A 26,692-nucleotide genomic window follows, 5' to 3' on the forward strand; every position below is an offset into this window, starting at 1 on the left:
TTCAAAGGGTATAGTGTGTGGCGGTAATATATTCAGGGGTACAGTATGTTGCAGATTTATATTCAGAGGGTACAGTATGTGTTGGTATTATATTCAGAATGTACAGTGTGTGGTAGTATTATATTCAGTGGGTACAGTGTGTGGTGGTATTATATTCACGGGTACAGTATGTGGCAGATTTATATTCAGAGTGTACAGTATGTGTTGGTATTATATTCAGAATGAACAGATGTGTGGTAGTATTATATTCAGTGGGTATGGTGTATGGAAGGTTTATAATCAAAGAGTATAGTGTATAGTAGTATTATATTCAGAGGATACAGTGTCTGGCAGGTTTATAATAATAATTGTTTTCATATAGAGGATGAGAATGCGCTGACATAGTGAGGAGACGTCTGGGCGTCGCATTCTGCAGACAGAAGTTTTAGCTGGAACAAGTCCTGGCGGTATGTACCATCTGAATTAGATAAGGAAAGACTATAGAGAAGACGTCACCTGTAATCACTGATATCATTGTGTATTCTCCTCACTATAGAGAAGACGTCACCTGTAATCACTGATATCATTGTACATTCTCCTCACTATAGAGAAGACCTCACCTGTAATCACTGATATCGTTGTGTATTCTCCTCACTATAGAGAAGACGTCACCTGTAGTCACTGATATCATTCTGTATTCTCCTCACTATAGAGAAGACGTCACCTGTAGTCACTGATATCATTGTGTATTCTCCTCACTATAGAGAAGACGTCACCTGTAGTCACTGATATCATTCTGTATTCTCCTCACTATAGAGAAGACGTCACCTGTAGTCACTGATATCATTCTGTATTCTCCTCACTATAGAGAAGACGTCACCTGTAGTCACTGATATCATTGTACATTCTCCTCTCTATGTCCTATCAGAGCTGTAGTCACTTGTCCGTTCTACAGTTAGGTCAGTGAAACTACAACTCCCAGCATAACCTCACCACTGCTCAAAGGGGTACTCTACTGGAAAAAAAAAATTTAATCGGCTGGTGCTACAAAGTTTAACAGATTTGTAAATTACTTCTATTTAAAAATCTTAATCCTTCCAGCACTTATTATCTGCTGTATAAGTGATTCACAGGAAGTTATTTTCTTTTTTAATTTATTTTCTGTCTGACCACAGTGCTCTGTGCTGACACCTCTGTCCATGTCAAGAACTGTCCATAGTAGGAGCAAATCCCCATAGCAAACCTATCCTGCTCTGGACAGTTCCTGGCATGGACAGAGGTGTCAGCAAATAGCACTGTGGTCAGACTGGAAAGAACTACACAACTTCCTGTGGAGCATACACCAGCTTCTAAGTACTGTAAGTATTAAGATTTTAAATAGAAGTAATTTAAAAATCTGTTTAACTTTCTGGCACCAGTTGATATAAAAGTAAATGTTTTCCAGTGGAGTACCCCTTCTGGGAGCTGTATATTTCAATGGTGAAAACTTCTTTAACACTTTCCCATTCTGTGGCAACTGGTATATGTGATTATTATACTGGAATTTCTCACAATGCGCTACAACAGTGGTGTCCGTCACAACAGGCTAAAAACTTTCTGGGGGGAGGGGGGGAGGTATGGGGGTGACACCATTTTCTACCGCACCGGGTGACACCAACCCTAGCAACGCCACTGTATCTATCTCATATCTATCTATCTATCTATCTATCTATCTCATATCTATCTATCTATCTCATATCTATCTATCTATCTATCTATCTATCTATCTATCTATCGCATATCTATCTATCTATCTCATATCTACCTATCTATCATTTATGTATCGTATATCTCTCTATCTACTTCCCTCCTATCTATCTATCTATCTATCTATCTATCTATCTATCTCATATCTATCTATCTCATATCGATCTCATATCTATCTATCTATCTATCATCTCATATCTATATCATATCTATCTATCTCATATCGATCTCATATCTATCTATCTCTCTATCTCAGTGTTTCTTAATCAGGGTGCCTCCAGCTGTCGCAAAACTACAACTCTCGGCATGCTGGGGTTGCAGTTTTGCAACAGCTGGAGGCACCCTGTTTGGGAAACACTGGTCCTTCTACTTACCTAAGTGAACTATGATACCACCAACTGTTCCATACAGGAAACTGAAGGATTTTTACATCATTCCATCTATACAGATGTAGCAGAGTTAAAGGGGTTATCCAGGAAAAAAAAAACTTTTTTTTATGTATATATCAACTGGCTCCAGTAAGTTAAACAGATTTGTAAATTACTTCTATTAAAAAAATCTTAATCCTTTCAGTACTTATGAGCTTCTGAAGTTTAGGTTGTTCTTTTCTGTCTAAGTAATCTCTGATAACACGAGTCTCGGGAACCGCCCAGTTTAGAAAAGGTTTGCTATGGGAATTTGCTTCTAAACTGGGCGGTTCCCGAGACTCGTGTCATCAGAGAGCACTTAGACAGAAAAGAACAACCTTAACATCAGAAGCTCATAAGTACTGAAAGGATTAATATTTTTTAATAGAAGTAATTTACAAATCTGTTTAACTTTCTGGAGCCAGTTGATATATATAAAAAAGTTTTTTCCTGGATAACCCCTTTAAGTTTGCATCTGGGCCAAAATCTTGACCAATGTGTGAAGATATTAGGATTAAAGGCTCACATAACACATTGCGATATTACAAATCAAGTCATTTACTTAACTCAACTACTTCTGTACATCGATGTGTAATTAAAAATAGTCATTTTAATTGCAAAATTTTTCAGAAAAAAATCCCCCAAAAAACGTATTAACTTATTTAATAGTATTATCATGTAAAAAGATAGGAAGACTCGGAATGGAGTAGTAGCCTCTCTCAGGCTTCCTGCATATGATCTCTTGTGGCTTCTGCAGCATCTCAGGCTGTGTTCACATATATCCGGCATCCGGCTCAGTGACCCCAGCCTAAACTGATCACAACTGATGCCGTAACTTTGCCGGGTCGTACCGATTCATCTGATGTAGCAGAGATGAATTTGTAATTTTTACTTACTCCATAACATTCCATAATTTACACATTTTGAGTTACTTTTTGGATTTAAAAAAACCCAGCATGAAATGGTCTGTGTCGAATCACACATTCAGCTCTGCTACATCTGTGTCTTGGTTTCTTTGCAGTCCTTATGGTACCAGTCTCTTCTACTTTGAGATCTGAGCACATTATGCAAATGAATGAGGATCAGCCACAGTCTCTTATCTCCTGCAGCTGAAGTGTCTGTGATAGAGGACAGTGCAGACACTGCACAGCATCACTGCTACACCGCTGAGATACGGTAAACAACACCATCACAATGCAACATAGGCAGATGTAGCAGAGCTGAATGTTCATTCTTTGGTGCTGCATTGCTCATCTCTGCTGATCAGATACCTACAGTCATAACATGATAGAACATCAGGACACATGTAGCAGAGCTGAACTAGTATTTTCGTTTTTTGGTGCTTCGTCGGTCACGTGTGCTGATTAGATACCTACAGTCATAACATGATAGAACATCAGGACACATGTAGCAGAGCTGAATGAGTATTTTCGGCTTTTGGTGCTGCATAGGTCATGTGTGCTGATTAGATACCTACAGTCATAACATGATAGAACATCAGGACACATGTAGCAGAGCTGAACGAGTAATTTAGTTCTTTTGTGCTGCATCAGTCACGTGTGCTGATTAGATACCTACAGTCATAACATTATAGAACATCAGGACACATGTAGCAGAGCTGAACTAGTAATTTAGTTTTTCGTTGCTGCATTGCTCATCTCTGCTGATCAGATACCTAATACCATGTGTGCAGATTAGATACCTACAGGCATAACATTATAGAACATCAGGACACATGTAGCAGAGCTGAACGAGTAATTTAGTTATTTGGTGCTGCATCAGTCACGTGTGCTGATTAGATACCTACAGTCATAACATGATAGAACATCAGGACAGATATAGCAGAGCTGAACTAGTATTTTTGTCTTTTGGTGCTGCATCGGTCACGTCTGCTGATTAGATACCTACAGTCATAACATTATAGAACATCAGGACACATGTAGCAGAGCTGAACGAGTCATTTAGTTATTTGGTGCTGCATCAGTCACGTGTGCTGATTAGATACCTACAGTCATAACATGATAGAACATCAGGACACATGTAGCAGAGCTGAACGAGTAATTTAGTTCTTTGGTGCTGTATCGGTCACGTGTGCTGATTAGATACCTACAGTCATAACATGATAGAACATCAGGACAGATGTAGCAGAGCTGAATGAGTAATTTAGTTCGTTGGTGCTGCATTGCTGATCTCTGCTGATTAGTTACCTACGGTCATAACATGATGAAACATCAGGACAGAAGTAGCAGAGCTGAACGAGTAATTCAGTTCTTTGGTGCTGCCTTGGCCATTGTACACCGCTTACATTCCTGCAGTCATAAAATGACATCAGGATAGATCAACTCAGCACTGCTACTTGTAACAAATCAAGCTCGATTATGTCTGACAAATCCAGCTCTGCAGCAAACGGAGCCAGAATACAGGGGACAAACTCAGCCTTGCTACATTTGACAAACAAAGCACTCCAAGTGCATCTGACAAACTCAGCTAAGCAGCACTTGACAAAATCAAACACCAAATAAAATACTACATTTGGGTGTTCCATGGTAAAACTTACTGCACATAACATGAATGAATATCAAACCAACAGACAATACTAACTGTAAAACACTCTAACATGCATCTGTAGGAGAGCTGAGTTTGTCATTTGGTACTATTTCCCCCTGTGATATTGATAAGCATAATGTGTTGTCTTTATTGGTATTGATACTACTATTCTAGACCAATGCAGCACATTCTGCAATTATACTGTATAAAGCAAAGCATCAAGGTCCCACATGTATATCACACCAGCACTATATGTATATGCAGTATACAACACAACATTGGATGCATGTATGTATGAAGAACAAACACTGCAACATTTACTGTGATAAACCCTGCACAAGCTGCTGAGCTAAAGTAAAACCACACAAAGTATGTACAGTATGCATGAATTGTTATAGGTATGTATGCTGTAGAATCCAAATATGTATGCAAGTATGTATGAAAGCTTGTATGTATGTATGAATACAAGTATATATGAATGAGTATATGTATGTATGAATATCTATGCAAGTATGTTGAATGAGTATATGTATGTATGAATACAAGTATGTATGAATGAGTAAATGTATGAATACAAGTATGTATACAAGTATGTATGAATGAGTATATGTATGCATGAATACAAGTATGTATACAAGTATGTATGAAAGCTTATATGTATGTAGGTATGTATGTATACAAGTATGTATGAATGAGTATATGTATGTATGAATACAAGTATGTATGAATGCTTATATGTATGTAGGTATGTATGTATACAAGTATGTATGAATGCTTATATGTATGTATGGATACAAGTATGTATGAATGAGTATATGTATGTATGAATACACGTATGTATACAAGTATATATGAATGCTTATATGTATGTAGGTATGTATGTATACAAGTATATATGAATGCTTATATGTATGTAGGTATGTATGTATACAAGTATGTATTAATGCTTATATGTATGTATGGATACAAGTATGTATGAATGAGTATATGTATGTATGAATACACGTATGTATACAAGTATATATGAATGCTTATATGTATGTAGGTATGTATGTATACAAGTATATATGAATGCTTATATGTATGTAGGTATGTATGTATACAAGTATGTATTAATGCTTATATGTATGTTGGTATGTATGTATACAAGTATGTATGAATGAGTATGTGTATGTATGAATACAAGTATGTATGAATGGTATGTATGAATGAGTATATGTATGTGCGAATACAAGTATGTATGAAAGTATGTATGAATGCTTATATGTATGTATGAAAGTATGTATGAATGAGTATATGTATGTGTGAATACATGTGTATGTAGGTATGTATGTATACAAGTATGCATGAATGATATATGTATGTGTTAATATCTATGCAAGTATGTATAAATGATTTTGTGTATGTATGAATACAAATATCTACACATGTATGTAAAAATGCTTATATGTATGTATACAAGTATGTATGAATGAGTATATGTATGTATGAATATCTATGCAAGTATGTAAAAATGCTTATATGTACTGTATGTATGCATACAAGTATGTATGAATGCTCATATGTATGTATGTATACAAGTATGTATGATTGGTATGTATCAATATCTTTGCAAGTATGTATGAATACTTTTATGTATGAATATATCCAAATATCTATGTAAGAATGCTTATATGTATGGCTGAATACATGCATGTATGTATGAATTCTTATATGTACATATCTGTGCAAGAATGTGTGAATGCTCGTATGTATGAATACAAGTACGTATAGAATTATGTATGAATGCTTATATGGATGTATGAATGATCACATATATGTATATATGAATGTTGTTTAATCCAAAAATCTATGCAAGAATGCAGAAATGCTTATATGTATGTATGAATACAAGTATGTAGAAATGCTTACATGCATGTATGAAAGCCTATCTATCTATCTTTGTGTTTCCCAACCAGTGTGCCTCCAGCTGTTGCAAAACTACAACTCCCAGCATGCCCGGACAGCCGAAGGCTGTCCGAGCATGCTGGTGGTTGTAGTTTTGCAACAGCTGAAGGCACCCTGAGTGGGAAACACTGGTATATCTTCCTACCTAAGCTCAGAAATAGGTATGCAAGTATGTATAAATGCTTATATGTATGAACACAGGTATGTATGAACGCTTATATGTATGCTCACATGTATTTATGCATACAAGCATGCAAGTATATGTTTGTGCTTGCCTATATGTATGAATGCATGTATATATATATATATATATATATATATATATATATATATATGTCTATGTATGTCTGTATGCATTCTAATTTTTGCATATGTATGAATTAATGTATGTATATGTGCATGTATAAGTTGTCATATGAATACTAATGAATTTTTGTATGTAAAAATATAGTTATATAGGGGTGTATGTATTCTTGCACCTACATAGTTCTATGTATGAATTCATGTAGGTATGAATGAATGTGTGTACGTATGTATGTACAACCAACATGGGCATGCACAGACATTTTGGGGGGCAGGGGCTCAAGTAGAAAAAAATGGCACTTCTCTTTATAACAAAAAAAACAAAAACTTAGTAAAAAACTTACATATATGTTAACACAACACAATTCCTGAGATCAGCTGAATAGGATTCGCATCACCCCATGGAGGTCCTAATTAGTAGTGATGAGGGGCAGGGGCCATATTGGAATTTGCGATATTTCGCGAATATATGGACGAATATTCGTCCTATGTTTGCGATATTCACATATTCGCTATGTTCGTTGTTTTTTTTTCATGAGAAAATTCGTAATAAAATTTGCATAGTGCGCATGCGCCATTATATCTTTTGCCTAAAAGAAGGGAGGGATCAGTGTCCAGTCTGGAAGTGACGATATTTGCATAAATTTGCTTAAAAATTTGCATACAAAAATGAATATTTGTCATTACGAATATATATATATCACTATATTCTAAATATTTGCGAAAACGCGAAGTGCCGATATTCGCTGTAAAAATTCGAATTTCAAATATTCGCGCTCAACACTACTAATTAGTCAGGGTATCATAGGGTAGGGGCTCAACCCCCCTTTTGAGTCTATGTGTGCACGTCCCCGACAACCAACACAGCAAAGGTACTATAATAGCTCAACACAAAAGCAATCATACAGCACAAGGACCATACACTTACACTATAGAAGGGTGACCCTGGGGTACCTACCTAAAGGCAGCACAATGAAGAAGGGCAGCCAGCACAGAATAAATACCCCCACCACTATAGCCAGTGTCTTGGCCGCTTTCTTCTCCCGGGAGAACTTGATGAGTCTTACAGAGAGTGAACTCCTGAAGGTATGTCCCTTGGATCTGGTGCTGGCCGTAGACTCCCCCATGACACTACTTCTGCAGTGGATCCTGAGGACAACTTCCATGGACTTATTCCTTTCCCTCTTGACCCCAGCCTCTAAACTCTTGGTGGTCCTTCTGGCAACAATGTAGACTTTGAAATACATGAAGAGAATGACCAACAAGGGCAGGTAGAAAGAGCCCAGAGAGGAGAAGAGGGCATAGCCAGGTTCCTGAGTGATGTTGCACTGGCTGTCATCTGCTGGTGGAGGCTCCTTCCATCCCAGGAGTGGTCCAATGGAGATGACCATGGAGGTGACCCACAGCATGATGAGGATGACCACAGCCCTCTTCTCAGTCATGATGGTTGGGTATTTCAGAGAGTACTTGACCCCTACATACCTGTCAATGGATATGATACAGAGGCTCATAATAGAGGCAGTGCAGCAGAGGACATCCACAGCAGCCCAGATGTCACAGAAGATCCTTCCAAAAGCCCAAAAGCCAAGAACCTCCAGGGTGGCGGAGAAAGGCAGCACAGTGGTGCTGAGCAGGAGGTCAGCTATGGCCAGGTTGATGATGAAGTAGTTGGTCACAGTCTGGAGCTGCCTGTTGCATGCCACTGACAAGATGACCAAGATGTTGCCCACAATGGCGAACAAGATAAAAGCAGCCAAGACGATGCCAACACTGATCGCCTGCATGTCCAAGCCCTCCACCAGTGAGGTCCTATTGGCAGTGCCATTGCCCCTCAGCAGGTGGTCCTGCTGTCCTGATCGGTTCCACAAGCTTTCATTGGTGAATAAAGTCATGTTAACTCAGTCTCCTCTCCATGTAAGAAGGATCCAGGTCTCAAACACTTGGCAGAAGAAAGCTCAGGCATGGTGTCCTGTCCAAGACATCTCCACAAAGTCCCTTCATTGCATGGTACCACAAGTCCCAGCCCTTCTTCTGCCTTGACAGGCTTGGATTCAGGAGGCGTGAGGAGCAGGAACTCGTGAGAAAGTTTTGCAGTGTGTTGCACCTCCCATGCATGACATTGTGTCTGAAGCAGCTACTTGTCTCAGTCAACAACAGCAGCAGTGGTGGGGATTGCAGCAGCTCCTCCCCAGTGTCTGCCTAAAGATGCTCTAATCCCCCAAAAGGGGTCCAGGAACCCTGCATGACCTGCTGCTCCCTGTGCCACCTAGCTGACTCCACTCTCCATGGCAGCAGCTCAGGGCACTACATGGGCTCAGCAGCTTGGAGAAGCTTTGGAGAAACTCACATTGCAGGGATCAGGAAGCCTCCCAGGGCTGCAATTCATTCACTTGGGCAGCCAGGTCTCCTCCCTCTCTTCATTTGATGCTGTTCTCACAGTCATCTGAATGGCTCTTGCATTCTGCACAGTCACCTGTAGAGGTCAGCAGCGGGCTTGCTTTATTGCTACTTTGTTAGGAATCAAAGTTGATGCTTTTTGTATATGTTTATACCTTATGTTTTGCAACTGTTTTCGGTTTGTAAACGACAACATTTGATACCCTTTAACCCTTTAAGGACCAAGCCCATAGGCATAGCACTGATCAGTATTATCGGCAATCTCCGGCTCTAAGGCTGCATTCACACCACATTTTTACAATATGGTTCCCGTATACTGTTTTAGTGTAAAAAAAATGCGTACGGTTCCATTTGGTTTGCACCATATGGTTTTTTTTCTTGGAATTTCAATCAAACAAGTGAAACTTTATTCCAAATGGAGTGAAAAGTTTAAAACGTATACAGTTTTTCTTAAAAAACGGATGCAACCGGACATCATTTTTAAAATCGTATACGGGTTAAAATTTGTACACACGTTTTGATACAGTTTAGTCCGGTTTTGAGGAATCCATTTTTTTAAATCAAAAACCTGATATGGCAACTGTATTGCAAAAACGTGGTGTGAATGCAGATCAGTGCAGAATACCCCAGGAGAGCGACGGAGGCAGGTGAGTGGACCTCCGGCAGCCATCTTAGCTGATCTGATCCCCTACAGCCTTGCTGTGGGCGATCAAATCAGCTATTACAATAGACGCAAACCCGCAGATGCCGTGATCTGTATTGATCACGGCATCTGAGGGGTTAATGGCGGACATCAACGGGATCACTTATGTCCACCATTACCGGTATAAGACGTAAATGTATAGGACGTAAATATCATGTACAGGACGTAAATGTATGTCCTGGTTGTTAAGGAGTTAATATGCTAAGATCCTTCCCATTACTCTAATGATATTCTGAGAAGCCTTGGATATTTATATTTTTTTAAATATTAACTACAACTCCCAGCATTCCCGGACAGCCAAAGTCCAGTGTTTCCCCAACCAGGGTCCCTCCAGCTGTTGCAAAACTACAACTCCCAGTGTACCTGGACAGCCGTAGGTCAGTGTTTCCCAACCAGGGTGCCTCCAGCTGTTGCAAAACTACAACTCCCAGTGTACTTGTACAGCCGTAGGTCAGTGTTTCCCAACCAGGGTGCCTCCAGCTGTTGCAAAACTTCAGCTCCCAGCATGCACGCACAGCCAAAGGCAGAGAGCTATCAGCAGAGAGCACTGTGGTCAGATTGGAAAGAAATTAAAAAAGAAAGAAACTTTCTGTGGAGCATACAGCAGCTGATAAGTACTGGAAGGGTGAAGATTTTTTTTTAATAGAAGTAATTTACAAATCTGTTTACCTTTCTTGAATTAATTTGATTTAAAAAAAAAAAAATAGTTTTTCACCGGAGTACCCCTTTATGGGGGATTTCTTAATTGTGTGCACTCTGGAGGGAATTGATCATTAGCGCAGATTTTTAAGCAAAGTGAAACCTGCTGTGCAAATGTGTGCTTTCATCAGTTGCTGCTCGAAATGTGATATGCGGCACAAATTTGCGCAAAAGACAGGAAGCCCATAAAAAGGTAAAAAACTCACACATATTCCTATCAGCTAGTCACGGGAATGCACTTGCACAAAAGTTATTTTAGTGCAAATGATAAAGTCAGCGCACCAACCAGCGCAGCTGCTAACCACGCCACCTGGAGGCGCACAACAAAAAATAACAAAGTCAGTACAGAGAACATAAAAATAGCGCAAAATTAGATTATAATTTCAGCGGCAAGTAAACATGCAAATTTAAACACCCGCTATGCGCTAGGTCATTTGCTCCAATTTATTATTATGTCCATCATAAGATGAATTTTGCAGCAACTGGGAAAACACGGTTAAACCGCAGCTTTTACATTGCACAAAATCTGCGCTTATAATAAATAGTGTTGAGCGGCATAGGCCATATTCGAATTCGCGAATATTCGCGAATATATGGATGAATATTCGTCATATATTCGCGAATATTCGCATATTCGTTATATTCCCGTTTTATTTTCGCATATGCGTAAATTCGCGTATGCGAAAATTAACATATGTGAATATTAGCCCATACGGAATTAACACCCGCGAAAATTCGCATATGCGAAAAGTTGCATATGCTAATTTTCGCATATGCGAATTTTCGCGCACCAGTCTCACACAGTAGTATTACAGTCTTCTTTACACCACACAAGCTGGAAGCAGAGAGGGATGATCACTGTGATGTGTACTGTGAAGAGGGAAAAAAAAAAACAATATTCGTAATTACGAATATATAGCGCTATAATCGCGATATTCGCGAATATGCGATATTCGCGAATAATATTCGAATTGCGAATATTCGTGAGCAACACTAATAATAAATCCTCCTTCTACTTCTTTTCATTTGCTCTGTTTTTCTGGCAGAGGGTTCTCTACCTAATTTATAAAATTACGCAAGCAACATAAGAATTGTGTGGATTTTTAAAAGGATGTACCATGGGAGAAGACACGTATCAATGAACTTCCCTCATCCTACACCACCTAAAGAGATGAGTGTTACTTGCACAAATTTCTTGTGCTAATATTATATTTATGCAGATGAATGTGAAATATCCCAGTACAGGACATGGTCCTGTACTACCCTTGGGCCCTGTCAGGTTGAGACCCTCAGTGACCTAGGGGTGTTACGCCGAGCGCTCCGGGTCCCTGCTCCTCCCCGGAGCGCGCGCGGCGTTCTCCTCTCTGCAGCGCCCCGGTCAGACCCGCTGACCGGGAGCGCTGCCCTGACACTGCCGGCGGGGATGCGATCCGCATAGCGGGACGCGCCCGCTCGCGGATCGCATCCCAATCTACTTACCTGTCCCGGTCCCGGCTGTCACGTCCTGGCGAGTGCGGCTCCGCTCTCTAGGGCGAGCACGTGCCAGCTCTCTAAGATTTAAAGGGCCAGTGCACCGCTAATTGGTGCCTGGCCCAATCAGTGTAATTAGCTCACCTGCTCCAGGCCTATATTACCTCACTTCCCCTTCCCTGCATTGCCGGGTCTTATTGCCGTGTGCCTAGTGAAAGCGTTCCTGTGATTGCCTTACCAGTGTTACCAGACCTTCTGCCGTTACCCTTGACTACGAACCTTGCCGCCTGCCTTCACCTTCTGCTACGTCTGACCTCGCCTCTGTCTAGTCCTCCTGTCCCACGCCTTCTCAGCAGTCAGCGAGGTTGAGCTGTTGCCGGTGGATACAACCTGGTTGCTAACGCCGCAGCAAGACCATCCCGCTTTACGGCGGGCTCTGGTGAATACCAGTAGCAATTTAGAACCGGTCCACGCCAATCCCTCGCTGACAGAGGATCCACCTCCAGCCTGCCGAATCCTAACAAGGGGCTTCCCTGCAGGGTCTCCCCCTGTTGTTTCCAGAATGTTGTATATACTGCTTTAATGTATAGACAGGATCTTAATGTATATGTAGTACAAAGGACCTGTGGGAGGTCTCAAGGACCTGTGTAAGTCTGTCACATGTTATATTATGCAGTCACATGATTTGTTGTCACATGTTCTCCCAGAGAGCACCAGCTTAACCTATGACCCACAGCTTGACCAATGGGCTTTAGTCCAGCCCCCACTATATAAAGGGGCGGCCATTACAATTCATTCTCTTCCTTTACTGAGAACCAGCCAGTGCAGATATCTCCGTGCAAGTGATCTGCATCTGGAAGACCCCAAAAGCTACAGTCATTCCAGTAAGTCTCAAGTCTATGTCTGCTGTAGCTACCTACAAGTAGTCAAGTCCTGCATATAGTCAACTTGTCAAGCCTCAAGATAATTGTCTCAAGTCTATTACAAGTATAATTGGTCCCAGCAAGCTGTGAGGTCCTCTGGGTCCTGGTCACCTCTCTGGGAATCTAACCTAGCTGTGAAGATAATATAATCTGTCTTAAACTCAGTAAAGCCTCCGTTAAACCATAACTGGTTGTGGACTCTCCTTTCCTTAACTAGCCATTGGAATAGCTGAGATACCGTTCATGTGGTTTCGATACCAAAAACCACTCTGGCATCACAAACACTAGGGGTTAACAACATCTTGCCCCCTGGGGTTAATACCATCTGACCCCACCACCTACAGCACTACACCTGTGGTCCCGCCAAACACTGGGTGGGTTAGGGTTAATTTAACTATCCTATATTTGTACAAACATCAACATATCTCCAGGTGTTCGGAAGTGATGCTGGTACATACATACATTATATATATGTATATATATATATATATATATATATATATATATATATATATATATATCTATATATATATATATATACACACACACACATACATACATACATATACATACACATATATACATAAGACACATACACACATTTATGGATACATACACACACATGGGGGAGATTTATCAAAACCTGTGCAATGAAAAAGTTGACCAGTTGCTCAAAGCAACCAATCAGATCGCTTCTTTTATTTTGAAAAAGGCCTGTGAAAAATAAAAGAAGCAATCTGGTTGGTTGCTACGGGCAACTGCACCACTTTTTTCTGCACAGGTTTTGATAAATCTTCCCCCATAGATTTGGTATTTAAAACACAAGATAACATCACTCTCTTTTGGTGGAGCTCCTATAATTGAGTTTGAAAGGTGCATTAAAGGGGTATTCCAGGAAAAAACTTTTTATATATATATATATATATATATATATATATCTCAACTGGCTCCAGAAAGTTAAACAGATTTGTAAATTACTTCTATTAAAAAATATTATTCCTTTCAGTACTTATGAGTTTCTGAAGTTAAGGTTGTTCTTTTCTGTCTCAGTGCTCTCTGATGACACGTGTCTCGGGAACCGCCCAGTTTAGAAGAGGTTTGTTATGGGGATTTGCTTCTAAACTGGGCGGTTCCCGAGACAGGTGTCATCAGAGAGCACTTAGACAGAAAAGAACAACCTTAACTTCAGAGGCTCATAAGTACTGAAAGGATTAAGATTTTTTAACAGAAGTAATTTACAAATCTGTTTAACTTTCTGGAGCCAGTTGAGATATATATGTATATATATATATATATATATATATATATATATATATATAAGTTTTTCCTGAATAACCCCTTTAAACTCTTCTTGAGGTGAACTATAAAAAAAATTGTATATTCTATGTAGCACCTGAAACAACGCCACCTAGTATAGAATTTTTGGAGTGTTAATACATTATGTCAATTAATATGGGTCATCAAATCTAACCCCCTATCTCAAAGCACAAGGACCAAGCCTGATATAATAATAATATATTGTTCATATATATTTTTTTCTTTTAGGTTGTTCTTATTTATATATATATATATATATATATATATTTTTATTTTTTTTTTAAACACCATAGGAGTCACACATTAATATGTGCAACGTTTCCACCTGTGCGGTGCATTGGTGTGCCCCGCACGCAGCTGGACGGTATTTATGGAGGTACCGGTGCTTTATGATAAATGTCCGCTAATGTTAACGGCGCTAACGTGGAGCTCGCTGGTCCCAGGTGAAGTGACCATAGCACAAAACTGTGCGCCTAGAAAACTGCATCAACAAATCCCCCACTGGATCCACCAGTGCAGATAGTCATATAGCTGTGCGCCGCAACTTCACAAAAATATAGGGCCTTCATAAATGACCCCTTTTATTTATTGTTTTTTACACTGTAGAGGTAGGTTATATTCTTGTACATCGGAGCAGTATCATAGTAGCTATATTCTTGTATATAGGAGGCAGTATTATAGTAGTTATATTCTTGTATATAGGAGCAATATTATAGTAGTTATATTCTTGTATATAAGAGGCAGTATTATAGTAGTTATATTCTTGTATATAGGAGCAGTATTATAGTAGTTATATTCTTGTACATCGGAGCAGTATTATAGTAGTTATATTCTTGTATATAGGAGCAGTATTATAGTAGTTATATTCTTGTACATCGGAGCAGTATTATAGTAGTTATATTCTTGTATATAGGAGCAGTATTATAGTAGTTATATTCTTGTATATAGGAGGCAGTATTATAGTAGTTATATTCCTGTATACAGGAGCAGTATTATAGTAGTTATATTCCTGTATATAGGAGCAGTATTATAATAGTTATATTCTTGTATATAGGAGCAGTATTATAGTAGTTATATACTTGTATATAGGAGGCAGTATTATAGTTCTATTCTTGTAAATAGGAGCAGTATTATAATAGTTATATTCTTGTATATAGGAGCAGTATTATAGTAGTTATATTCTTGTACATAGGAGCAGTATTATAGTAGTTATATACTTGTATATAGGAGGCAGTATTATAGTAGTTCTATTCTTGTACATAGGAGCAGTATTATAGTAGTTATATTCTTATATATAGGAGCAGTATTTTAGTAGTTATATTCATGTATATAGGAGCAGTATTATAATAGTTATATTCTTGTATATAGGAGCAGTATTATAGTAGTTATATTCTTGTATATAGGAGCAGTATTATAGTAGTTATAATCTTGTACATAGGAGCAGTATTATAGTATTTATATTCTTGTATATAGGAGGCAGTATTATAGTAGTTATATACTTGTATATAGGAGGCAGTATTATAGTAGTTCTATTCTTGTATATAGGAGCAGTATTATAATAGTTATATTCTTGTATATAGGAGCAGTATTATAGTAGTTATATTCTTGTACATAGGAGCAGTATTATAGTAGTTATTCTTGTATATAGGAGCAGTATTATAGTAGTTAGATTCTTGTATATAGGAGCAGTATTATAGTAGTTATATTCTTGTACATAGGAGCAGTATAATAGTATTTATATTCTTGTATGTAGGAGGCAGTATTATAGTAGTTATATTCTTGTATATATGAGCAGTATTATAGTAGTTATTTTCTTGTACATAGGAGGCAGTATTATAGTAGTTATATTCTTGTACATAGGAGCAGTATTATAGTAGTTATATTCTTGTACATAGGAGGCAGTATTATAGTAGTTATATTCTTGTATAAAGGAGGCAGTATTATAGTAGTTATATTCTTGTACATAGGAGCAGTATTATAGTAGTTATATTCTTGTACATAGGAGCAGTATTATAGTAGTTATATTCTTGTACATAGGAGGCAGTATTATAGTAGTTATATTCTTGTACATAGGAGCAGTATTATAGTAGTTATATTCTTGTATATAGGAGGCAGTATTATAGTAGTTATATTCTTGTAGATAGGAGGCAGTATTATAGTAGTTATATTCTTGTGCATAGGAGCAGTATAATAGTAGTTATATTCTTGTATATAGGAGGCCGTATTATAGTAATTATATTCTTCTACATAGGACTGAAAAAAATGATATTGATATAGGAATACCTAACAATAGACATAATAACAATAGATACTTCTCAAGAGTAGGAGCAGATTGTGATTGTACTCGGCAATTCCGCTGCTGATGGTTGTTAATGGATAATTCAATGTATTCCTGACTTATCACAGAAAATCATAATGACAACATATATTGTCACTAACAATGTACATGCCCATGTGAGCTAATAAATCAATCTCTGAGTAAAAAAACCTCCCAAATGGTGAAGGATATATTAGCGAACATGGGTATCCGGAGGAGTATGCTTGACAAAGTGTGTGCATGCACATAAAGTGCTCTGGGGACACTGGATAGGTGACACAGTGATGTAGCAGTGTGGAATACTTCATAAATAAATATGTATATATATATATATATATATATATATATATATATATATATATATATATATATATATAGACACAGTAGTCCCTCAAATTACAATATTAATTGGTTCCAGGGCGACCATTGTATGTTGAAACCATTGTATGTTGAGACCAGAACTCTATGGAAACCTGGTAATTGGTTCTGAAGCCACCAAAATGTCGTCCAAAAATAGTAGAAAGTGAGGAATAAAGAAAAATAAGTACATAACTAATACAGATAAAGCAAATCCTTACATATAAAAGTAATAAAGATCTGCTGGGAGCTGTAAGTCACTGTCTATTTCAGTGTTTCCCAACAAGGGTGCCTCCAGCTGTTGCAAAACTACAACAGCTGTTGCAACAGCTGGAGGCACCCTCTTTGGGAAACACTGGTTTATGTAGAGGACAGAAGCTTCTTCAGGGTCCTGTACAGAACACGCAATGTCCTAAAAAAAAAATGTAAAATGGAGCCGCCCTCACCTGGTGTCCAAAGGAGCAACTAACCCTGGCACAGGTAAAGAGTACAGAACATTTAATACCTTCCTGTACTGTAGGGGGCGCTACCAGACACGAGTGAGTGCATGCTCTTCAGTAATACAGGGTTTTACCAGTGATTTACCAGTCCATTCTGATTGGTCGATTTATGTGGGAAAATTGAAAAGAAAACTGCAATTTAGCAAGTTTTGGAAGATTTTGTTTTCACGGTGTACACTTTATGGTAAGAATTACATGTTTTCTTTGTTCTGTGGGTCAATATGATTAAAATGATACCATGTTATATGCTTTTCTATAATTGTACCGCTTAAAAATAACTCAAACTATTTTAACAAAATTAGTATGTTTGAAATTGCCCTATTTTGACCACCTATAACTTTCTCATTATTCCGTATATAGTGCTCTATGAGGGTTCATTTTTTGCACAGTGATCTGTAGTTTTTATCTGTACCACTTAGGTTTAAAGCGGTTCTCAGGTGGTTACACACCTTTTCCCCTATCCAAAGGATAGGGGATAAGATGCCTGATCACGGGAGTCCTGCCGCTGGGGACGCCCGTGATCATGCACGCGGCACCGCGTTTGTAATCAGTCCCCGGAGCGTGTTCGCTCCTGGACTGATTACCGGCAACTACAGGGCGGGCGGCGTGTGACGTGACGCCCCTGCCCCCGTGTGATGTCACGCTCCGCTCCTCAATGCAAGCCTACGGGAGGGGGCGTGATAGCTGTCACGTCCCCTCCCGTAGGCTTGCATTGAGGGGCGGAGCGTAACATCACACGGGGGCGTGACGTCACATGCCGCCCGCCCTGTAGTCGCCAGTAATCAGTCCCAGAGCGAACACGCTCCGGGGACTGATTACAAACGGGGTGCCGCATGCATGATCACGGGGGTCCCCAGCGGCGGGACTCCCGCAATCAGGCATCTTATCCCCTATCCTTTGGATAGGGGAAAAGATGTGTAACCACCTGAGAACCCCTTTAACTTTTTATAATTTTTTAATGAATTTTATTTGGAATAAAAAGTGACAAAAATGCAGCAATTTTGGACTTTTACATTTTTTTTTACGTTTATGCCGTTCACCATATGGGATAATTAACAATATATTTTGATAGTTCAGACTTTTACTCATGCAGCAATACCAAATATGTTTATAATTTTTTCTTTTTTGGGGGAAAAATGGGAATAACAGATGATTTATGTTTTTATTGGGGGAGGGGATTTTACAAATTTTTTGTACTTTTTATTTTTTACATTTTGTAACTTTTTTTTTTTTTTTTTTTTTTACAATTTTTATGTTCCCATAGGGGACTATTTATTACAATCATTTGATTGCTAATACTGTTCAGTGTTATGCTTAGGGCATAGCACTGATTAGTGTTATCGTTGATCTTCTGCTCTGGTCTGCTCGATCTCAGACCAGAGCAGAAGACCCCTGGAGACGGACGGTGCTGTGGGCGATCTGATAATCCATTTAAAGTACCGCACTGCCGCAGATGCCGTGATCTGTATTGATCACGGCATCTGAGGGATTAATGGTGGACATCCGCACGATTACAGATGTCCGCCATTACCGGTAGGTCCCTGGCTGCTGATAGCAGCCAGGACCTGTCACGCATGACGCGAACACCAGTCCGGTGCTCGCGGTCATGGCGGAGCGTAAATGTATGTCATGGTGCGTTCAGTACCACGGCACCATGACTTACATTAATGTCCATTGTCATTAAGGGGTTAAAGACATATATAAGATCTTCAATTTAAATTTTCTAAAATATCTTTAATCTTTTCTATTGTGAGGCCCTATGGTCTCGTCAGGCTGTTGCCAACTCCAGGCTGGGTCGTTCTGCCACTCTATGGTCTAATCTTGCTGCCGCTAATTCCAGGCTGTGTCATTCTGCCAGATTATGGTTTCCTCATGCTGCTGCCACCTCCAGGTTGTTTAATGTCCCAGCTGTAGTCCCTCCATTTTGAAGTGGACACTCATTCATGAGCATGGATCATGCGCTGAGAGGCAGAGGATGGGACAGGCAGTAGCTGGCCTCGCGGCGGACCGCCAGCTCGATTTTAAGATACAAGTATGAGCTTTTTCACTGCAACAACTTATACACTGCTGCAAATTTTACACTATTGTAGCTGGAATTACGACGGCTGCTGGCACCAGACTTGCCCTCCAATGGGTCCTCAATACAGATGAGCGAATCAAATCGGACATATCAAATTTCTTAAAAATTCAATCCTCTCTAGTCAAAGAATTATAAGGGATAGTTGGGAAGTTCCTCATAGCATATTTGTGTGCCTCTATTCCTCATATTGCATTGAGTTTCTCTGTATAAGGGGTCTGAAGGTCCCCATACACTGTAGTCAAAATCATCCAAACCAACAAACTTTAACAGGACCAGTCGACTATCCATTGTGTATGGAGCCTCCCGTGACTGACAGTGTTGAGGGAAAGAAGAATTGGGCATGTTATAACAGAGCTGAAGGATTAACATGCTTCCAGCTATAGCCAGGGCCAGAATAACTAGACGAACAAGACCAAGATCCCCCTCTATTCCAAGGCTATGGGGTTTAGTTGGGACTGGCTTTTACATTAATTGGTTAGGAGTCCTACATGTGAGTAGATTCTTGCACAACTCTCCAGAATGATGCAATACATGTGAAAAAAATTTACCCTCTGCCCCCTGTAGAACCCTATAGTGTATGCATGAAATGACTGACCAATCCACATGCAATGCAAAAATACGGTAACTTTGAGCTCCAGCACTCATAATACACAAGGCAGTTCTAGCAAACCTTTTAAACGTCAGCCACCCAATTAGTCCTACGGCGGAAGAGCCAGAGATGCTGGACTGGGCCGCCACAAGAAGCCACAGACTTTGGTGGTGGGAGTAAAGAAGATGATCCAGACATCAGACAGAACATTGAAGTGTATGCATTATTTGGAATATTGACTTTGAGATACTCATTGGAAGATATTGACTCTCTTTGCCAAGAACCAGCAGGTGTAGGGAGTATTACAGGCAATGTTCCCTGTTGGCTCAGTGAGTTGCCATTGAAGCAGTTGTTGGACTGTGTAACTTTTTTTTTTAGAGATTATTGCATGTAAGACTTCCTACACCCCCTGGGTCTCCACAAGAGGAAGCAAGCATATCGACCAACCAGCACCCTACCCTACTCAAAAACAACTGTCTACAGATGGGGATCCCTGGTTTTGCTTCTAAGTCATGTTTCAAGGCTCTATTGACTTACACCATAGCTACCTATTACACCATAGCCCCTAAGGCCTTTGAGTTACTGGTCACTTCTGTGGGCTCTGGCTGAACTGTACAGACTTTACCATCTGTCTATCCTCAGTAAAGCTACCGTTATACGTAACTTGGCGTCAGTCATTATAGCCCCCATGTCTAGCCCAGGTTCCAGCAGTATACCTTCGAGTGGTATCGAAGATAAACCACGCACTTGCGTCACAAATACAAGGGGTTAATGCCATCTGCCCCTAGGGTAACAACATCTGCCCTTTGCATTACAACCTCTACCACAACTTTTGGTGTCACGAACAGGATATGGATGTGCGTCTTATGTGACAAGTCCTCCCCCAGTCTGAACTGTGTCCAGTATTGTCAGAAAATCACATGCTGATGCAAATAAAATCTGCCCCAGAAAGTGTACAGGACAACATGGAGCAATATGGCGGAACAGGCAAGCACACATGCAGAGAGTCCTAAAATGGTGCTGCAAGCCCGGAAAGTCGCCATGGCCGCTGCACACCTGTTTCAAGAGTTAGCTGACCATCTTCAGAAGATCTCCATTGGGGCTGAAGAGGCCTGCTACCAAGTTCCGCTGCCCAAGGACGATGGAGACTGGCCAGCAACCCCGGCAGAGGGAACACCGGCATCTTCTCATGCATCATCGCCGTTGAGGCTGTCCCCTCACCACCGGACCTGGGGGTCCTGGGTTGAAATCCACACCGAGGAGTCAGAAGTGTGTACCTGGCTGAGGCCGCTTTCTCTACCCCTCCTTCTACCCCTAGCCCTGAGCAAACCCCCTAGGTCCAGAAGTCTGCTGTACATCCCGGTCACCACCAATATCTAAGTGGTTGTTTGGCGATGAGCTGCAAGTTATCCAATATCTGCAACAGTATCTGCTACCCTTGCTGTCCCCTAAAGTCAAAGGCATATGTCCAGAAGAAGATAAATATTTGCCCGAAGTGCCTGTCATGGCACCAATGTATCTGCCACAGTCGAGGAGGTTTGACCTAACCAGCGGGTACCAACTGAAGTGCCTCGGCCTACTCCCGCAACAGGCACTGACTGCTATTCCCCCAGTGGCCCAAGCCGCTGAAGTACAAATGGAGGTCACCATCAGCCCCCCCATTACAGAGTCTACCTTGTCTTGGGTGAACTGGAAAACCCGCATGAGTCCATTAGAGGGAGCACAGTCCCGTGGACCCTGTTACATGTCCCAGTCTTGTAAGCAGTCCGACTGGCAAGGCTGGGATGGGAAGTTTCCAAGTTAAAGAAGCATATCAGTGATAATTCTGCTTATGTGTCACTAACTTTACTTTGTGAAGTACTTTTGTTGTCTACATATTATGCAACATTTAAGAAGAAGTGCCTGACAAACTTGTCAAGAAGTATATTTGTAACCATTTTCATAAGTGTATCTGCCCAGCTTTTAGCCTTAAATCTTTACTAAGAACACTATAGAGTACCAGAACTGTGGAGCGGTATTAAGAACAAAAAGAACAATATACTGTATGTATATACCGTTAGAGTAATATATTTTGCTATTATCTTTGTGCAAGTGAGAATTCATGCAAGTGTATTATAATGTTTATGGTGTGCTGTAATAAAATGTCAAGGTGTACAGAGTCTTTTGTTCATAGCAATTTATATGGGAGGTATCCTGACCTGATCAGGAGAAGCATAGCCACTACCTCACTGCTACAGCTTCCGGCTAGATATAGGGAGTAAAAACAATATCACACAGTCAAACTAATTTAGTAAGTCTATATAATGTATATATGAGTTAATCAAAATGTCAAGTCAGGACTTTATTTAATGTTTCCATTACCAGTCCATATTGTTGAAATGTTTATATGTATTTAACATTTTTCCTGTCCCCGTGTACAGGGTGCCCTCCTGGCCAGAGGGTTCCCCTGAAACTTAAGTAAAGCACGTAGAGTGACAGAAATGCTTTATATAGAGGTAACAATGGTGTGTTGTATAAAAAAAATGTATAGAGTTCTGGGGAGAAGTGTTTTAGTACTGAAGGGCCCCAGTAGTTAAGGCATTGTGTAAATAGCCTCCGGCAGCCCAATCCTCAATTTATGTGTTTCAGTGTCTAGAGTGTAATGAATCCTGTGTGTCTGCCAATTTAATTCCCAAAAGAGCATGTATGGACATTTCTAAAGTGCTACATGGACTCATCCTCTGTTGTTATTAACTATCCAGACCTGTGAAGGACATTTTATACCAATATGCCCCAGGAACTGTCAATAGGCATCAGTGGTGCCGAGGACGGCTGTATTCAAGAAGGGGAGTTTGTGGTGACTCAGTACAGGAGGTGTTACCCATACTCCTGCTGCCCTGTCAGGCAGCCTCCCTACAGTGTCCCCTGGGCCCCCTTGCATCTGTCCCCCCATGTAAATATGTTTCTAATGTATTATACCATGTAATGCATTGTCATTTTAAGACTGTTTACCATGTGACTTGTCATGGGATTGTTACCCAGGAGGCACCAGTGACCAGGTGATCCAAGGGGTGACCTATGGGCTCCCTGCTAGTCTCCCCCATATAAGCCCTGGGTGGAGCTAGCTCTCTCTTTTTCCTTACAAGTCTTTGCTAAGGTCAAGTCAAGTAGAGAGTCAAGCCTAGAGAGTGTCCAGAGTCATAGGAGGCCTCAAGTCCAGTCTGCAGCCACAAGCAGCTACAAGTAAGCCACAGTCTCAATATTGTCAGTCATCAGTCAAGTCAGTCACAGTCATCATTTGTCAAGTCAACATGGCCTGCATTAAATTGACCATATCCCAGCAAGCCCTTAAGGTCTCTGAGTCACTGGTCATCTCCATGGGTCCTGGCTGAACTGTATAGACTTTACCATCTGTCTACCCTCAGTAAAGCTACCAATGTCCGTAACTTGGCATCTGAGTCATTATTGCCCCTGTGCCTAACCTAGGATATAGCTGTATACCTTTGTGTGGTATTGAGGATAAACCACGCCCTGGCATCATGAATACAAGGGGTTAATGCCATCTGCCCCTAGGGTAACAACATCTGCCATTTGCATCACACTCTCTACCACATACTGATGTGTAGGTGTATATACTGATGTGTGAGTGTATATACTGATGTGTAGATGTATATACTGATTTGTGGGTGTATATACTAATGTGTGGGTGTACAGTGGGGCAAAAAAAGTATTTAGTCAGTCACCAATTGTGAAAGTTCTCCCATTAAAAAGATGAGAAGCCTGTAATTTTCATCATAGGTATACCTCAACTATGAGAGACAGAATGAGAAAAAAATCCATAAAATCACATTGTCTGATTTTTAAAGAAATTATTCGAAAATGATGGTGGGAAATAAGTATTTGGTCACCTACAAACAAGCAAGATTTCTGGCTCTCACAGACCTGTAACTTCTTCTTTGAGAGTCTCCTCTGTCCTCCACTCATTACCTGTATTAATGGCAGCTGCTTGAACTTGTTATCAGTATAAAAGACACTTGTCCACAACCTCAAACAGTCACACTCCAAACTCCACTATGGCCAAGACCAAAGAGCTGTCGAAGGACACCAGAAACAAAATTGTATTTCTGCACCAGGCTGCAAAGACTGAATCTGCAATAGGCAAATAGCTTGGTGTAGAGAAATCAACTGTGGGGGCAATTATTAGAAAATGGAAGACATACAAGACCACTGATAATCTCCCTCGATCTGGGGCTCCACGCAAGATCTCACCCCGTGGTGTCAAAATGATCACAAGAACGGTGAGCAAAAATCCCAGAACCACATGGGGGGACCTAGAGAATGACCTGCAGAGAGCTGAGACCAAAGTAACAAAGGCTACCATCAGTAACACACTATGCTGCCAGGGACTCAAATCATGCCGTGCCAGATGTGTCCCCCTGCTTAAGCCAGTACATGGCCGGGCCCATCTGAAGTTTGCTAGAGAGCATTTGGATATTACAGAATAGTATGGGGAGAATTTCATATGGTCAGATGAAACCAAAGTAGAACTTTTTGGTAAAAACTCAACTTGTCATGTTTGGAGTAGAAAGAATGCTGAGTTTTTTTTCTCATTCTGTCTCTCATAGTTGAGGTATACTTCTGATGAAAATTACAGGCCTCTCTCATCTTTTTAAGTGGGAGAACTTGCACAATTGGTGGCTAACAAAATATTTTTTGCCCCAATGTATATACTGATGTGTGGGTGTATATACTGATGATTAGATGTATATACTGATGTGTAGATGTATATACTGATGTGTGAATGTACATACAGATGTGTGGGTGTATATACTGATGTGTGGGTGTATATACTGATGTGTGAATGTATATACTGATGTGTGGGAGTGTATAACCACAAATCGGAATTGTTTGTAATAAGATCTATATACAGTATGTGTTCTGCAGAATTTACTATTCTTTTATCTTTAGAAATAGATTGAGCATTTGGAAACTATATTTGGATTCAGTAACATTACATGATGGGGGCTGTAGTACTGTGCCTCCTCATATCATTCAGTAGTATTATATGGTGGAAGCGTTGGTGCTGTGGACTTCTCTTTTAGTAATATTACATGATGGGGACTGTAGTCCTGTGGCCTTCTCTTTATGTATAAAGTATTTGTTACGCCGAGCGCTCCGGGTCCCCGCTCCTCCCCGGAGCGCTCGCAGCATCCTCGCATTCGCAGCGCCCCGGTCAGACCTGCTGACCGGGTGTGCTGCAATATCTCTCTCAGCCGGGAGGCGATTCGCGATGCGGGAGGCGCCCGCTCGCGATGCGCATCCCGGCTCCCGTACCTGACTCGTTCCCCGTCTGTCTTGTCCCGGCGCGCGCGGCCCCGCTCCTTAGGGCGCGCGCGCGCCGGGTCTCTGCAATTTAAAGGGCCACTGCGCCACTGATTGGCGCAGCAGGCTTAATCAGTGTGTTCACCTGTGCACTCCCTACTTATACCTCACTTCCCCTGCACTCCCTCGCCGGATCTTGTTGCCATTGTGCCAGTGAAAGCGTTTCCGAGTGTGTTCCTAGCCTGTGTTCCTGACCTCCTGCCGTTGCCCCTGACTACGATCCTTGCTGCCTGCCCTGACCTTCTGCTACGTCTGACCTTGCTCTTGTCTACTCCCTTGTACCGCGCCTATCTTCAGCAGTCAGAGAGGTTGAGCCGTTGCTGGTGGATACGACCTGGTTGCTACCGCCGCTGCAAGACCATCCCGCTTTGTGGCGGGCTCTGGTGAATACCAGTAGCAACTTAGAACCGGTCCACCAACACGGTCCACGCCAATCCCTCTCTGGCACAGAGGATCCACCTCCAGCCAGCCGAATCGTGACAGTAGATCCGGCCATGGATCCCGCTGAAGTCCCACTGCCAGTTGTCGCCGACCTCACCACGGTGGTCGCCCAGCAGTCGCAACTAGTGTTGAGCAGCATAGGCCATATTCGAATTCGCGAATATTCGCGAATATATGAACGAATATTCGTCATATATTCGCGAATATTCGCATATTCGTTATATTCTCGTTTTATTTTCGCATATGCGAACATTCCGCGTATGCGAAAATTAACATATGTGAATATTAGCATATGCAAAATTAGCATGCGCGAAAATTCGCATATACGAAAATTAGCATATGCTAATTTTCGCATATGCGAATTTACGCACGCCAGTCTCACACAGTAGTATTACAGCCTTTTTTACACCACACAAGCTGGAAGCAGAGAGGGATGATCACTGTGATGTGTACTGTGAAGAAAAAAAAAAAAAAACGAATATTCGTAATTACGAATATATAGCGCTATATTCGCGAAATTCGCGAATTCGCGAATATGCGATATTCGCGAATAATATTCGAATTGCGAATATTCGTGAGCAACACTAGTCGCAACAGATAGCGCAACAA

The 26,692-nt window shown here is 40.7% G+C and overlaps 1 protein-coding gene across 1 annotated transcript in view; it reads right to left on the minus strand.

Moving 5' to 3' along the window:
* Positions 1–9,640, minus strand: part of ADRA1D (adrenoceptor alpha 1D) — a 148,926-nt gene extending 139,286 nt beyond the window's left edge. Inside the window, exon 1 of the mRNA XM_056553692.1 lies at positions 7,888–9,640. Coding sequence (XP_056409667.1) covers positions 7,888–8,821 — 934 coding nt within the window. The 5' untranslated portion in view covers positions 8,822–9,640. The remainder of the gene's footprint in view (positions 1–7,887) is intronic.
* Between the last annotated feature and the right edge of the window lie 17,052 nt (positions 9,641–26,692).

Source organism: Hyla sarda, chromosome 1 (assembly GCF_029499605.1).
Source record: "Hyla sarda isolate aHylSar1 chromosome 1, aHylSar1.hap1, whole genome shotgun sequence".
NCBI lineage: Eukaryota > Metazoa > Chordata > Amphibia > Anura > Hylidae > Hyla > Hyla sarda.